General features: G+C 34.3%; 2 protein-coding genes across 2 annotated transcripts; both read left to right on the top strand.

The window, feature by feature from the left end:
• The first annotated feature begins 6,367 nt into the window (after positions 1-6,367).
• LOC145048435 (uncharacterized) lies at positions 6,368-8,092 on the top strand. The gene is made up of 5 exons (XM_078996919.1): positions 6,368-6,831; positions 7,081-7,241; positions 7,433-7,463; positions 7,639-7,741; positions 7,847-8,092. Exons 1-5 carry the CDS (start codon positions 6,511-6,513, stop codon positions 7,951-7,953), a joined length of 723 nt encoding a protein of 240 aa, XP_078853045.1. The 5' UTR covers positions 6,368-6,510; the 3' UTR covers positions 7,954-8,092.
• A 1,453-nt stretch (positions 8,093-9,545) lies between these two features.
• Positions 9,546-14,038, top strand: AUG3 (HAUS augmin-like complex subunit). The gene is made up of 18 exons (XM_078996918.1): positions 9,546-9,934; positions 10,326-10,362; positions 10,680-10,783; positions 10,849-11,044; positions 11,134-11,200; positions 11,314-11,417; positions 11,522-11,606; positions 11,766-11,820; positions 11,955-12,086; positions 12,197-12,266; positions 12,386-12,443; positions 12,545-12,600; positions 12,716-12,868; positions 12,966-13,077; positions 13,173-13,314; positions 13,400-13,475; positions 13,595-13,690; positions 13,808-14,038. Exons 1-18 carry the CDS (start codon positions 9,759-9,761, stop codon positions 13,937-13,939), a joined length of 1,851 nt encoding a protein of 616 aa, XP_078853044.1. The 5' UTR covers positions 9,546-9,758; the 3' UTR covers positions 13,940-14,038.
• Positions 14,039-15,560: the final 1,522 nt, after the last annotated feature.

Raw genomic sequence — 15,560 nt, 5'->3', positions numbered from 1 at the left:
ATCAAGCACATAAAAATCTGCAGGAAAGACAAGCTCATTAACTTGCACCAAAACATCCTCTAATACACCTTTTGGGTGTACTATAGAACGATCTGCAAGTTGGATGATTACCCCTGTTTTTGTTAAAGTGCCTATGCCAATAGATTTATAAACAGAATATGGTAAAACATTAATTGAAGCTCCTAAATCTTGCATAGCATGGGGGACATACAAGTTTCCCAATTTGCAAGGAACGGTAAAAAAACCTGGATCCTTGCACTTTGGGGGTATCCTTTTCTGCAAAACTGCAGACACATTTTCACTTACTTTCACTGTTTCATTACCTCGCAACTTCTTTTTAGATGTGCAAAGTTCCTTAAGAAACTTAGCATACCTAGGTATCTGTTTGATCGCATCTAAGAGAGGGATGTTGACTTCAACTTTCCGGAACATTGCCATGATTTCACTATCTTCTCTCTCTTTTTTGTTGCTGCTCAATCTTGATGGAAAAGGTGGTGGTGTAATCTTTGCTTCTTTCTCTTCCGGCTTCTTTTGCTCCACCATTTCTTCTTTCTTTTCATCCTTCTTTGGTGGTTCTTCTATCACCAACTCCTCTTCTTCTTCTTCGGGTATCTTCGGGCCGTCATATTTCATTCCACTCCTCAAGCTAATTGCACAAGCATTGTGCTTTGGGTTCTTTTTAGTTTGAGGAGGTAGCTTTCCTTGATTCTCCATTTTGCTCACCGATTGAGCAAGTTGTGCCATTTGTTGCTCAAGATTCTTGATGTTTGCCTTGGTCTCTTGTTGAAAACTTTGGGTGCTGGTGGCAAGGCTTTTGACTATGTCTTCTAAGGACATACTTGAGGATCCAGCTTGTTGAGGAAGAGGAGGTTGTTGTTGCCTCGGTTGGTAATTTTGTTGTGGGAATGGAGGCCTTACTTGGTAATGGGTGGGGGTCTTTGTTGATAACCCATGTTTTGGTTGTTGTTCCACCCTTGATTGCCTCGGGGCTGATCATAAGTTCTTTGATTATGCCCAGAATAGCCTCCTATAACATTTGCTTCTTCATATTCTTCTTCTTGCAATTGAGGACACATATCAGTCGGGTGTCCCACTTGAGTGCAAATGCCACAGGGACGGGGTGTGGATTGCACACCTTTGTCCTTAGCAAGCATCATTACCACCTTAGTCAATTCGGATAGTTGAGCTTCAATTTGAGGAGTGTGCACCTCTTTTACACCTCGAGGTGCATCTGTGTACCAATCTTCATCTTGACTAGTATGCTTTGAATCCTCCACCATGTTTTTTATGAGATCCCGAATCTCCGTTGGGGTCTTGTCAGTCAAAGATCCTCCACTTGAAGCATTAAGAAGTCTTCTTTCCCAAGGGGTCATGCCTTCAATGAAGTATTGAAGGATTTGATACTCACTAATACCATGCTTTGGGCAACGGGCACAAAGCTTTTTGAACCTCTCCCAATATGTATGAAAGGCTTCTCTTTTGTGTTGTTTGATCCCAATTATCTCTCTTCTTAGGGCTGAGGCTTTCATTTCTGGGAAGTATTTGTCTAAGAAGTGGCGTGCAAGATCTACCCATGTGTTGACCGTCCCCGGTGGAAGGTCATAAAACCAATCTTTTGCTGAGTCTTGCACTGCAAAGGGGAATGCCCTAAGCTTGATGTGGTCTTCAGTGACATTGTGCGGTTTCATGCCAACACACACAACATGGAACTCCGTGAGGAACTTGTGGGGATCTTCATTTTCTAAGCCTCTAAAGGTTGGGAGTAAGTGAATGAGACCGAATTTTAATTCAAGGTTTGTGGCTGCCGGATAGGTGATGCAAAGAGGTTGTTGAGTAACCTCTTGCCTCGCCCATTGGCAAAGGGTTTGTTCGGGTGGTGGATTTGGAGGCGGATTCCCTCCATGGTTGTCTCCCATGATATGAGTAGTGGTTGAAGTTTCTGTGGGTGTAGTGTTTGGGTTGTGATGAGTAGGTGAAGAGGGTGGGGTGGTATTTCTGGATGAGGATGGTTGAGGTGAAGGTAATGGACTTTCTGTTTCGGATGCAGACACACTTGAGAGGGTAATATCCTCCCAAATGTCAATGACCGGTGGATTGGATGATGAAGAAGTACCGGAAAACGGTTGCCTCTTACGAAGCTTGGCTTGCTTCCTTAACTTCTTTGCAGTCTTCTCTATCTCCGAGTCAATTGGCAGTGGTATACCTGTACGAAAAGATCTAGGCATAAACAATTAGTAACACCGTGTCCCCGGCAACGGCGCCAATTTGTTAGGCGTGTCAGACCCAACAAATAAAAGGGTACAATAGACTCCAAATACACTGCTTTAATGCACTAAAAAGTAGTACAAGGCAAGCAGGGTCGAACCACAGAGACACAGGACAAAAGTCTATACCTTTTTGCACAAGGTACTTTGGTCACAAAGAGGGGGTTTGTTTGCAAAAGTAAATAACTAAATAACAATCTACTTTAAAAGCATGCACAAAAAGAAATAGATTTGTGAACAAATTGATTGAATGGTTCTAGTTCTAGTTCTCAATGTTGTTGTTCAACTTGATTATGACTTGATGTAATTCAAGATTGCTATTCTATGTTGGTACTGAAAGATATTAACACGCTCTAATAACTCTCGCTTGCCAAATTATCTAACCAAAACACGCTCTTTGATTAGACCTAGCTTTACTAATTCAACCTAAACACGCTCTTAGATTGTATTGAAAAACTGCATTAAGTTTTGTACAAGCTTCCCAACAATGTTCATTTCTTCTCATACGCTCGGAAGTGTGAAAACATGTGATATATGTTTTACAATAAGAAAACTTATTGCTTGTTACCAATTATTAACTCAATAGAACGATTAGGTGCCCTAAAAGTTAATTAACTGCACAAAAATTCAATTCACGAAAGTGGCCAATCAAACACAAATCAAATTCAAGGATTCTAGTTTAAATAAAAACATAATCACTAGAATAGAATCACAAATCAAACATCAAATCTTATGCTTCAAGTCAAGCAATCAACATTTTTTTGAACAAGAACTAGAACTAGGGTTTCTTAGCCACACATGGCTAAGAACAAATCAAACAAGAATAAGATGGAATTGGAATGTTTAATCCTTACAAAAGTGAAATCCAAATATTTGCAATGATTAAGTCTTCTCAAAAGCTCCAAGAATTCTCCCAAAATTGGCCTAGATCGCCAGAAACCACTCCCAAAACCGTTCTGTCTTCAAAATGACGTCTCCTACTCTTTTATTAAAGTTCACGTGACATGCCATGAGGCCATGCGTTTTTAGCATGGCCATGCCTTTTGCCCATGTGTTTTTTTTGGCATGGCCATTTGTCTTGACCATGTGTTTTTTTGGCATGGCCCATGCTTTTTGCTAAAATTCCAAAGAGTCTTCACTGTTGGCTCCATCTTCATGTTTTCTGCCATGGAATGACCGGTTCATCTTCTCTTCATGTTCCAAAGCTCTACGCTCTAAACATCCAAGCATCCATGCATCCAAGCTCCACGTTCCATGCTCCATAATGCCTACAAAATAAATCAGAAATAGTGAAGTACCAGGCATTCTTAATGAAATATGCAATTACCCTAATAATCAACTAAATGCAAGAATTATAAAGTAGAATGCTATAAAAAGATGGAAATAAACATGCAAAATAGGTGCATAAAATGCACCTATCATCGAGTTTGAAGCTTCCTGATTTTAGATGTTAACATTCGTTTATAAGGAGTGACTAAGCTAATTAATTTTTGTGCAGTTGTTAGTGCCATGTGTGCTTCAACATCAGCAGAACCGATAGAAGCCGGTCAAAAGGATATATTGTGTACATATTAATAAAATATAAGGGCTTAATTTACAAAAAAAAAAAAAAAAATAAGGACGAAGTGTGAACATTTCAAAAAGTAACTTACCCTCTCAAGTCATTTTCCCAAAATCACATTAATATCGAAAAATGATGAGTAATTAAGTATCTTTTTATGTTTATACGATGAGTTATTCACTATTATATGTGTAAATATCATACAATTTTCAAGTACTTTTTATTTTTGTTTTTCCATTATATATGTAAATTCTAATTGTTTGAATTAAATTTTATTGTTTGAACTTATATTAAAATTGTATTAAATTTAAGTTGCTAATCATTTTTTTTGTTTTTTTTTTTTTTTAATTTAAAATATGAAAAATATACCATTTTAATTTATTATGGATATTAAATAAATGATCATTTCTTATTCGTCAACTTTAGATATGAGGGTAAAATAGTTATTTATTTACATTTAGATATTCATTCAATAATCACGAAGATACATAGCATACAAAATGGTCATCGGGTCCCGCTCAGTAAGCATAAGAGTACATAACACATGTAAGAGTCACATAAACATCAAACATCCTAACATAACAAAATCAAGGGCTAATATTGGTGCCTTTGACCCACTAATCATGGTGAGGAAACTCACCTCTGAATCTGAACAATAGCTGAATAGGTCCCGATTCCGAATATTAGATTTACCCGTTATCAAATAGTGACAAATCCTTAGATACAACTCAAAACACCTCAAATACCCCTTAGGTCAAACGTGGTCAAAGTCAACAGTCCATGTTGATCCAACACACCATGTTGCCATTTGACCACGTCGTGTTCTGCCAACATCCAAATAGTCGGGAAAAACCCCAGCCAACACGTTGTGGTTGCCTGAGTTTCAACAACTTAATATATCCAACTGTTTTCTTCGACTCTAAGAGCTCTAAAGCTTAGATCTAAACCAAAATGCGATATAACTTTATCCTTTGGGACGACCCAAAAAGGTCCAAAAACCCAATCCATATGGCTTAGCAATGCAATGGCTTAACCAATAAGCACTTAATCCCTAAAGTCCGAAGTCTATCATTTCCAGAAGTGATACTAACACCAAAATTATCCCAAAGGTGGGTGCTTTATAGACATACATATCTAATACATGTCTTGAACCCATATTAGGTTAAGATGAGGGTTTATGACCTAATCTCTATGCATGACATCAAAAGTTGATTATAATCTAGATCCAAGACATTACTAGCTCATCTTGACATGATGATTCATAAAGTTGCAAACTTTATGAGGTCTAACCATTCCAACATTCAAGAACAAGAAACTAAAGGGACAAAACTCAAGGTCTAACAACTTGGAATTATAAAAATCGAGTATTGGACACTTACAAAGGTCCAGAAGAGTGCCAAGGTAAGAATGGATACTTGCTTGCTTGATATTTGTTTCCTTCCTCCTCCTTCTTCCTTCTTTAGCTTCAAAAGCACCAAAGTAACTCAAAAATAGAAGAAGATGACTAGGGTTTGCAAGGAGCGATTTGGGGGAATGGAGGCTGATGCGAGGGAGGTTATGATGGGGGTTAAGGATCCTTAAATAGGGCTCATCCCTTAAACTTTAGAGTTTTCTCCATCAGCCGTTACCACACCCTGGTGCGACACCGCCACGCCTGGTGGTCTATTAAACTCCGCGGCCCAAAGGCTTATCGCCACGTCATGGTGAGGCTCCACCACACCGTGACCAAAGAGGAATCATGCACAATTCGAGAATAATTTCATATTTGGAATCAAGTGTTACATTAAAAAAAAGGTTCGATGACACAAACATGACATTTATGACAAATAAATAAAGATTTATTACAATAATGATCGTTGAAGTTGTTTATATAAATATGAAAAAAAATCATAATATATATTCTTATATTTTTTGCGCCAAATTTTATAAAACATTATTTAATACAATATCATCAATTTATTAGGAAAATATTTATGGTACATTTTTAATTGTTTTAATTAAAAAAAATCAAAGTTTATCTCTATCAATTTATGTATCAAATTCTTTGATTCTAATTACAACGTTCATGTATAACTTTGCGATCAAAATTGTTGGTTTTTATCAAATATATACGTTATTCGTACCATTTTATTTTAGTTTTTATATATAATAATACATATAAATTGATCTAGATTTGTCAATTAGTTATAACAAAGTCATAAAATATTAAAAATCATTTTGAAATTTAATAAAATCACTTTATTTAAATTTTAGTTTACTTTAATAGTCTGTATATGTTAAAAAAATAAATATTTTTTTTTTTCAGATTGAAGATGTTTGATATACCTTTTATACTGCAAGGTCTGTAAATATAATTTTACAAACTCTATACATTTTACTTTAAAAACAAATAAACAAATAGCATCTAATTAATAAATGGATTAATCATCCGGGCTTAAAATTAATAAAATCATGATAAAATATGTTTGCTTTACACAAATTGAAGTAGGTATGCTTTATTTATTCAGACCCTATCTTTTAAGTTTTACCAGTTTTACACTAAACCCTCGATCTTTTGAATTACATCAGCTACGACTTTGTGAAGAAACTCCGGTTGCAGGCAGCGTTCTCTTCAGTCTTCATTCTTCACTGACACGGCGACACTACAGTCGGGAACAAGCCTTTCGCCTTCCGTTTACTATTCGAATGCTTTCACTTGCACGGCGGTGCCGGAGATCTCTCCAATGTTTCCAGTCGCTTGCCTCTCAACTACAATCAACGAGAGCTCTCGCCGCGGCCGCCTCCTCTCCTCCAATCCGTAGGCGGTCAAAATTCACTCCGGCAGTCATGAGAAAAACCGATGACAAATCTGAATGGTGGGTCGTCGATGGTGAAATGCACGAAATCGGAGAAAACGTGCCGCCTCGAGAGAGATTCGTTATACCCAGGGACAACATCCCTAACAAACGTCGTAAGCAGCTCCGTGAACAGTTTATGCGCCGCACTCGCCTCGTTCTCAAAGAATCGGTTAGTTTCTCTCCTAATCACTTTGATTTTCCGATATGTATCTCCCTAATTCTGTAAATACTGAGTCGTGGTATAATTATCTAACTGCGATTAGCATATAGGTAAAACCTAATAGCGAATACACTTCATATGATCATATCCCTAGGAAACGAACTCATTTGTAAAACTTTGATCCATCGAACATTTTTTGGATTGTGTAAGTTATATCACCATGGATAGAAGTGCTTATTGTTTGATGTTTCAATGAAGGAGCATGAGCCCTGGTGCAAAAAGTACATGGAACTATATCAGGAGCTTAGAGAGAATTGGGAGAGGATATACTGGGACGAGGGTTATTCCAAGAAACATGGTCAAGAACGTGCAAGTTATGACTCTGCTGAAGATGATGATGAAGACTTTTCACCTTACAGGTTTCCTACTTTTCAGTTAAATACAAAAATACCAACATCTTTTCATTACTTTTTTGTTATACTATTTTCTGACCTTCATGTCTTCCTGTTACATCATTACACTTGGAAAATTCTAACTAGTTAATGCTTCAGAAATTTGTGTTTTCTCCTTCCTTTGTATTTAACCATTTATTCATCACCTCTGTTTGCAGAAGAAAGCAACCCCATGCTGAGGACATGAAGGTACCTGATGTTTGGTTGCATTATTTTTTCTTTTTTCATTAATTGTTGTCTGGATAAATGATCTTTCAAACACCATTTATCTAGTAGACAACACTTGGGTGAAAAAAAAAACAGGGCCTAAGCTTACATGTGTTTATCAAATTACTAAAATTGGGCTGAATTTGGAAAAAAACAGAATCATGGTTTTGATAGAAATAGGCGGGGAGATACAGTGGAAAAGGCAGGCATGATCCGAGATAAGTTTGAATTTGATCGAGAGAGAAGAATGAGAGATAGAGGTTATTCTTTATTTATTTATAAAATTATAAAATTCTCCCAAGAAATTTACCTAATAAGTTTTTACTTTAGTCATACTGAAAAAAATATTATATGCAATGAAACAGCCTTTGCACCTATGAATAGAGGAATGCAGTTTACAGCACCTGATTCACCCTCAAGAAATCAATCATTTGATGCAAAGAGATATCTTTCCTCCAGTGACAGCGAGTAACTATAACTATATCGTCATCAACAACAACTGTTTCTTTTTGACTTAATGGGCTTAATTCAGACAGTACTTATGTATCGGGTGCTTATTTCGGACTTAATGCATAAAGACTGACTTAATAGAGCTTGAAAAGTCTTGGTTATATACTTGTTGCTTAAAACATCGATAAAATCATGTGGTTGTGTTGGATTTGAAAATTTCTAACCACTTTGGTGCGTATCAATTTGTATATGAATACTTTGAAATATGTCACAGTTTGAAATATGGAAGTAATTATGACTCACGACTTCTTATCTCCTCTTACACCATGCTTATAGTATGTTCATGTCTGTTATATTTTTCTTACAGTTTAAATGAAATGAACCGATAGTGCTATGTGTAAAACTGGTATCATAATATAATAATAATATTATCACCCCAAGATTTATCGACACTTGTTTAGAGGAATCAGTTTTGCAATCTAAAGATAATTAAACGTGGAACATTGTTGCCGTATGCTTTCTTGCTGTAAATGCTATTTCAAAAGCTTATTGAAATTTTGAGATACCATGACTAAAAATTACTTTAACTGTTAAATTGATTCAAAATTTATTTTAGTTGGTTAATAATGAAATATTTTAATTAATTAATGCTTTGATGGGTCTCTCACAATCTTCTTGCTCGTTTTCTTTTTGTTCAGTCTTGTTCATTTTTCTAAATATTAAGAGAACCGCTATCCTTTATGACTTTATGTATTCATGTAAGTACTTCAAATATAACTTTTCATAATCCTATCGACTGACTCTATTGTTAGGCTGGATGGATTGGTCACAGCTAAATCACTGGCCAACTCAGCGCCACGTAAGTATTTTACCATTCCACAACCAACACACTAGGTTGTGGAAAAGGTGTTTACCGGTGGGTTGATAGTTAATGAGCAAAAAGGAGGAGAGAGGAGAGCAAATGTGAGGGAAAATAAATGGACCAATTAGAGGGCTCGTCTTGTTATGTCTTCACCACCATTAGAAGCCACTCCACACCAAACCATCGGGTTCACAGGGCGATATTCACCGGTGGGTTAGTGTGCCACATGTATGTCACATAGGAAACTAATGCTTGGGTTCACACCCACTCCGCATAGCCTTATAACAGAAATTGTTTTTCTCTCAACCAATGTTACATTCGTCATAGCTCTGACATCACTCCTATGATGTTGGCACACCGGAATCCCCTTAGTTGTGCTTCCCTTTGTTCATCTTTGTTTAGAGTTTTTGACTTGAATTTGGTGATTATATATGAGTTTTTGATTTAAAACCTGATTTAGATTATGCATTGGCTTCAGTTTTGTCTAAATTTTCAAATTTACAATTGTATTCAAGTTAGGGTTTTGATTTTGTATGTAATGAGGGTGGTGGTTAACGCTGGTTGCTGTGGCTGGAAAAAAAATGGAGGTGGTTGCCGTAAATTAACTATCAAGGATTTCAATTGAACAACCAATTAACTAAACTTTGAGCTAAACCTGTAGAACTTAAAATACGTGAGGGACTAAATCTGTAATTTACTCTTATTTGTAGGTTGAGGGGTCAATTCATAATCAAACCAAACTACCGGGTTTTAAAAAACATATCTTCGTTCAATTTCACGATTCAGAAACTCTGGCCGGCGCCAAACCCTCTCTCCATCGTTCAAAGTTTTCTCATCCGAACAACAATTTCAAACGGTGAACGTTTCGACGGCAGCTATGATCTGATCTGTAGCCTTGATCATCCCCAGGGCTCCAATTGTGAATAATTTTGGTCATTTCATTCACTGAAAACAGGAAGCAGCAGATGAGTGGGGCGAGACTGTGTTCATTGTTGGGTGAATTGGGGTACGAAGGTCATGGGGCACTTGATCCAGACAGCTTTGAATGGCCTTTTCAGTACGAAGATGCTCGTCCTATACTCGATTGGCTGTGCTCCAGCCTCCGTCCCTCCAACGTCCTCTCCGCTTCTGAACTTTCCCAGTTACGTATCTCTTTCTCTCTAGACAGCAATGTATGTTTGCTTTATCTATATTTATGTATTGATGTTTAAGTATCTAGCTGATTATTATTCTCGGATCACTTCCTAGAATGTTGAAAGATCAAATTCATAGTTGTAAGACTTGAACGGTTTTAGGGTTAAATCCTACAATGTAATTTACCCTGTTGATCACTTCAGAATAAATGGCTCCAAGTTTGGGGACTCATTTTAGCGATGCAATCTTGTGAATCCCATGCGGCATGCATTATATGTCTTCAAAACAAACATGTCAATTATATGCCACTAAGTTTCTTCTTAGAATATATAGGATCCAAGTATGTTTAATATATGCATAGGGCATATGCTAACAGTTATATCTGTTTTATCATCCAGGTATGAACAATTTATACAAGATGGAAAGCTTTTGGAGGTAATCTCAGGCTTACTTTTGATGATTATAGCTATAATGTTATTACTTTTCTGGAATTAGATATGGTCAAAGAACACTATTAGGATTCAAAATTGATACAACAGGTTTGCCAGGAACAAGAAGCAAACAAGGGCTAGATTGTATAAGCAGAACTAAAGCTAATAAAAAGATTTTACAAATCTAAGAGGAAAATCACATCATTTTTTTGCATTAGATAAAGTAAACCAGTTGGATGTAGACCATAAAAGTAAATCCATATGTCTAATTTCAAAATGGAGTTGGTGAACTACATATAAATATACTTTTGTTTTTTGCAGGGTGAAGACCTAGATTTTGCTTATGAAAGCATATCTGCCTTTTCAACAAGGAGAGACAATCAGGAGGCAGTTTTTGGAGCTGAAGAAGGACTAAAAGAAATAAGGTAAATCCACCTATTTTTACTTTGTTAAAAAATGATAATCCTGAAAAATAGGTTTTTTTCAAAAGGGATGCTACTTTAGCCTTTAAAACAGAAGCCATGGAGCTGCAGAGACAACTTGGGCATCTACAGTCTCAATACGACATGCTCAGTACACAGGCTTCTGCTTTAATTCAAGGAAAAAGGGCAAGAGTTGCATCAACATCTGCTGTAAACGGACTACTCACTACCATAGATGATAGCCTTTCAGCCAGAAACTTAGAGGTTAATATGCTTTTCAAGAAATACTTTGACTTACTTCAATAGTTCAATAGTCAAATGTGATTCTTAAACTTGTTTTGTTGCAACTTAAGATGAATGCAGTTCTTGGTCGGATTGCTTCTACAGCACAAGAGCTGGCTCACTTCCATTCAGGAGATGGTATTATTTTCATTTCATATTTGTCATTTTTGGTTGAGTGGCTTTAAGACATTATCACATTAACATTTAAAATCATCTCATTTCTTCATGGGTTTTGCTTTGCTGATATGCAGAAGATGGCATCTATTTGGCATACTCAGACTTTCATCCATATTTGCTTGTTGATTCATTGTGTATGAAAGAATTAAATCAATGGTTTGTTAAGCAACTAGATACGGTAAAAACTATACAACTTTTTTTTTTTTTTTCAGTGGATATATCTATATGTTTGTTTCTACAATGTGTAGCTTTTGCATACAAGTATCTTATATGTTGATTCAGGGTCCTTATCGATTGGTAGCAGAGGAGGGAAAATCCAAATGTTCATGGGTCAATCTTGATGACATTTCCAATACCTTAGTGCGAGGTGATTCTCAATTGCACTGAGTTTTTTTAATTTGTTAATTTTTCAATTTCATTCTTTAGATATCTTTGTTTCTAGAAGGGATCTGTGCATGTGTGCATAGCTAATCAACAAGACTTTAATTATTATTATTATTATTATTTTTTTAATTTTTTGTGGTAGATTCTCAAAAATCGCAACATCAACGCGTATCAGAATTGCAAAGACTTCGCTCCATGTATGTGAAGTTAATAAAAACATGTGCTATATTTTCAAAAGACAGTTAAAACAGAAAAGAGTATCAGATGTATATGTTAATCTACAACTTACTTTAAATACTGAAAGTAATAATTAAAAATATGTGATATGCAGATTTGGAACGAGTGAAAGGCAGTGGGTTGAAGCCCAAGTTGAGAATGCAAAACAGCAAGCTATTCTGTTGGCACTTAAAGGTCAAGTAACTTCAGATGAAGCTCATATTCACCTTGATCTTCATTCACTTAGGTATCATATCACTATTCTTCTATGTTATGTGAACATACATATACATACATACATACATGCATAATATGTTAATAATGATATGATACATGCTTCTTACATTGTTTTATTAGGAGAAAGCATGTAGAATTGGTTGGAGAGCTTTCAAATCTACATACCAGAGAAGAAAAGTTATTATCTGAGGTTTAAGCTTTATATGTTTCTTAATATATACGCCTCTAATTTTCCTCCTTTACTTTACTACATGATATTTATTTGGCTTTTTTTGAGATTAAAGATACCACTCCCTTTTGTTTTTCCAGACTATTCCTGATCTATGTTGGGAGCTAGCTCAACTACAAGACACATACATTCTACAAGGTATATGTATTTATTAAAATCTTTAAACATGGTTTCGATGATTATATATGAAAACTATAATTTATCTTTTGAATACGAATATAAATTAATCTCTAATGCAGGTGATTATGATTTAAAGGTTATGCGACAAGAATATTATATTCAACGTCAGAAAGCGGTATATACCTTTTTCAACTTATACCATAAATAACATGATTTTAATTTATTTTTATTCCCTAATTGTTATTGCACTCATCACATTCTTCATGTATTTGTTGTTCTTTATTTTACAGTTCATAAGTCATCTAATCAACCAGCTTGCAAGACATCAGTTTTTAAAACTAGCATGCCAATTTGAAAAAAAGACAATTCTTGGAGCCTTTTCATTACTCAAAGTTATCGAATCAGAGCTTCATGGTTATCTATCCGCAACCAAAGGCCGAGTTGTACGCACTATTTACTATTTACCAATCGTTATTATCATAAGATAATTTCAAAACTTTGTATTTAACATATAAACATATTTTATTTACAAATTTTTAGGGTCGTTGCATGGCGTTAATTCAAGCAGCATCAGATGTACAAGAACAAGGAGCTGTTGATGACAGAGATACATTTTTACATGGTGTCAGAGACCTTCTCAGCATCCATTCAAGTACATTACACTCCTTTTTTTTTTTTTTTGTTTATAAATAAAATTGTGAAAATAAAGAAATTCTAAACTTGATTACCTTTTTATATATTTTTTAGATGTTCAAGGTGGTTTGTCGACATATGTATCAGCACCAGGACTAGTGCAGCAGATCTCCAGCCTCCAATCTGACCTCATGGCTCTGCAGTCCGACTTAGACAATGCCCTTCCTGAAGATAGAAGCAGATGCATTAATGAGCTGTAAGTTATCTGTGTTAATACACATTTGTTTTTGTCCATGTGATTCATGTTTTTTGTTTGTCTTTATTATATTTAATTGTTACAGGTGCACTCTTATCCAAAGTTTGCAACAGTTACTATTTGCATCTTCCACCACTGCACAGCCGATTTTGACACCACGGGTATGCAATTTTGATTTATCAAACCTTTTTTTTTTTTTTTTTTATTTAAAAAATATAAATATTTGTTACTAATCATAGTGTCGAATTGTTCAAAATTGATATTATGAAAATGGATTTAGACTTTAATGAAAGAGCTGGATGAGATGGAAAAGGTGAATGCCAGGCTGTCAGCTGCAGTGGAAGAAGTGACACTCGAACACTGCAAGAAGAACGAGGTAAAAAACAAACATTCACCATTAATGATTAATTCAGTAAATGAAAAAGAAACAATAACTGTTAGTGTTTGGATGGATATTAAATTATTAATGATGTGGTATGTATTTATGGGACAGATTGTGAAGCATCACTCTCAAGAAATGGCACTTCAAAGGCAGGTATTTGTGGATTTCTTTTGTAATCCGGAACGTTTGAAAAATCAAGTCAGGGAACTAACAGCACGTGTTAGGGCTTTGCAAGCGTCATAAGTTTTATATTCCTACAATTACAGACAATGGTCAATCAATGTATGTATTTTTGTTATGTTTTTCTCTTGTAATGTGTTTGTGTGATTCATAATCTTCTAACTTCATATTCTCATGAAAGTTTGAAATCAGAACTCGTTTTTCAGATCAACCAAACTTGTCTCCACATACACACACAAGTACCAAAAGTCACCATTTTCATCCGTTTTCCATCCACTTTGTCACTTTTAAATCATATTCAACCAACCATGCTAATATGGATGCAAACTGGGTGTAGGAAATTCATCAAAATAAGGATATAGATTGATGTTTTTAAGTTGTATACATGTTCTGATTGTGTATTTGCCCACAGTATTATGCTTCATAGACCCTAGAAATAAATTTGGATGAGTTAAAATCAATTATGGATTCCTAGAACTGAATTTCAAGCTGTATATAATCTGCACATTTATCATATAATTTTTTAGCCATGAGTTGTATAAATCATGTTTCCAAAAGAGTCGTCATATTGGATGGATATAGGCTTGAGGAAATGTGTTGCTGACGACATTATGCGTCATGATAATAAGATTACCATGATGTATGCATTGACACTAGACAGTTTTCGTATCAAGTCACGAGTGGAATTTAATGAATCATAACAGAAGTTTAGAAATCAGTGTCAATTAATTAAGCTCACGTATTATTCATTAAGGTATATTATATTTACATATATAATCACATTTTTTAATATAAATAAAAATATAATGTCATCATTAATTAATATATGTAATGATTCATTAAATTTTGTCATGATTCAATCTGCTACTATATATATAAACTAATGTCACGATTCATTTAAGTTTTGTTATGATTCATCTACCTCAATTCATTTAAAACTATTATGATTCATTTAAGTTTTGCAGTTGACCAAAATATATCGTACTAAAGTATTTATTTTTATATTGATTGTCTAGCAGTATTTCACTATTTTGAAATATATCAACTTATATTAATGTATTTCTTTAATTTGTTTTATAATGTAAAAATTAGTAAAAAAATATTAACAAAATATTAATTTAATGATTTTTTAATATGAAAATGTACATTTTTAGAAATAAATTAATATAAGAGCTTAACTAAATTTTTTAAAAACAATAATAAAATAAAAAATAGTAATCAATTATGATAATTATAGATAATGTTCTAAAAAATTCGCTATTAAGTACTTCAAGGATTGTACTTGATGCCAAGTTTTAACAAAATGCATTCATATGTCATATATGTATATATAAATTGATAAATAGTAGAATATATATATTGAAAAGATCATGTATGTCCAAAAATCATTATAGAATAATATTGATAATAATATATGATCATATAGGATCACATCATATAGTAAGTTATCATCAGTTGATTATTTATTAGTATAATTTGATTATTAATAAATATATCAATACTTGTATTTAATTGGAAAACTATTATTTCATGAAAATAATATTTTGCTAATTAGGCATTTATTACTTATAGAAATAATATTTATTGAAGAAATAACAACTTATGAAATATATCATAAAACATAATTATTCATAAGTTATTTATATTTATATTTTAATAAACTAGTTAGAGTTTATTTGTAAAA

Source organism: Lactuca saligna, chromosome 5 (genome assembly GCF_052625555.1).
Source record: "Lactuca saligna cultivar CGN05327 chromosome 5, ASM5262555v1, whole genome shotgun sequence".
Classification (NCBI taxonomy): Eukaryota; Viridiplantae; Streptophyta; class Magnoliopsida; order Asterales; family Asteraceae; genus Lactuca; species Lactuca saligna.
The sequence above is the reverse complement of the archived record's forward strand: the minus strand, read 5'-3'. Positions and strand labels throughout refer to the sequence as shown.

Coding starts and splice junctions, on each gene's coding strand:
- LOC145048435 (XM_078996919.1), top strand. CDS start 6,511: ATGCTTTCACTTGCACGGCGGTGCCGGAGATCTCTCCAATGTTTCCAG. Junction 7,242..7,432: donor GAAGACTTTTCACCTTACAG/GTTTCCTACTTT, acceptor CTCTGTTTGCAG/AAGAAAGCAACCCCATGCTG. Junction 7,464..7,638: donor CCCATGCTGAGGACATGAAG/GTACCTGATGTT, acceptor GGAAAAAAACAG/AATCATGGTTTTGATAGAAA.
- AUG3 (XM_078996918.1), top strand. CDS start 9,759: ATGAGTGGGGCGAGACTGTGTTCATTGTTGGGTGAATTGGGGTACGAA. Junction 13,078..13,172: donor CCTTCTCAGCATCCATTCAA/GTACATTACACT, acceptor TATATTTTTTAG/ATGTTCAAGGTGGTTTGTCG. Junction 13,476..13,594: donor AGCCGATTTTGACACCACGG/GTATGCAATTTT, acceptor AAATGGATTTAG/ACTTTAATGAAAGAGCTGGA.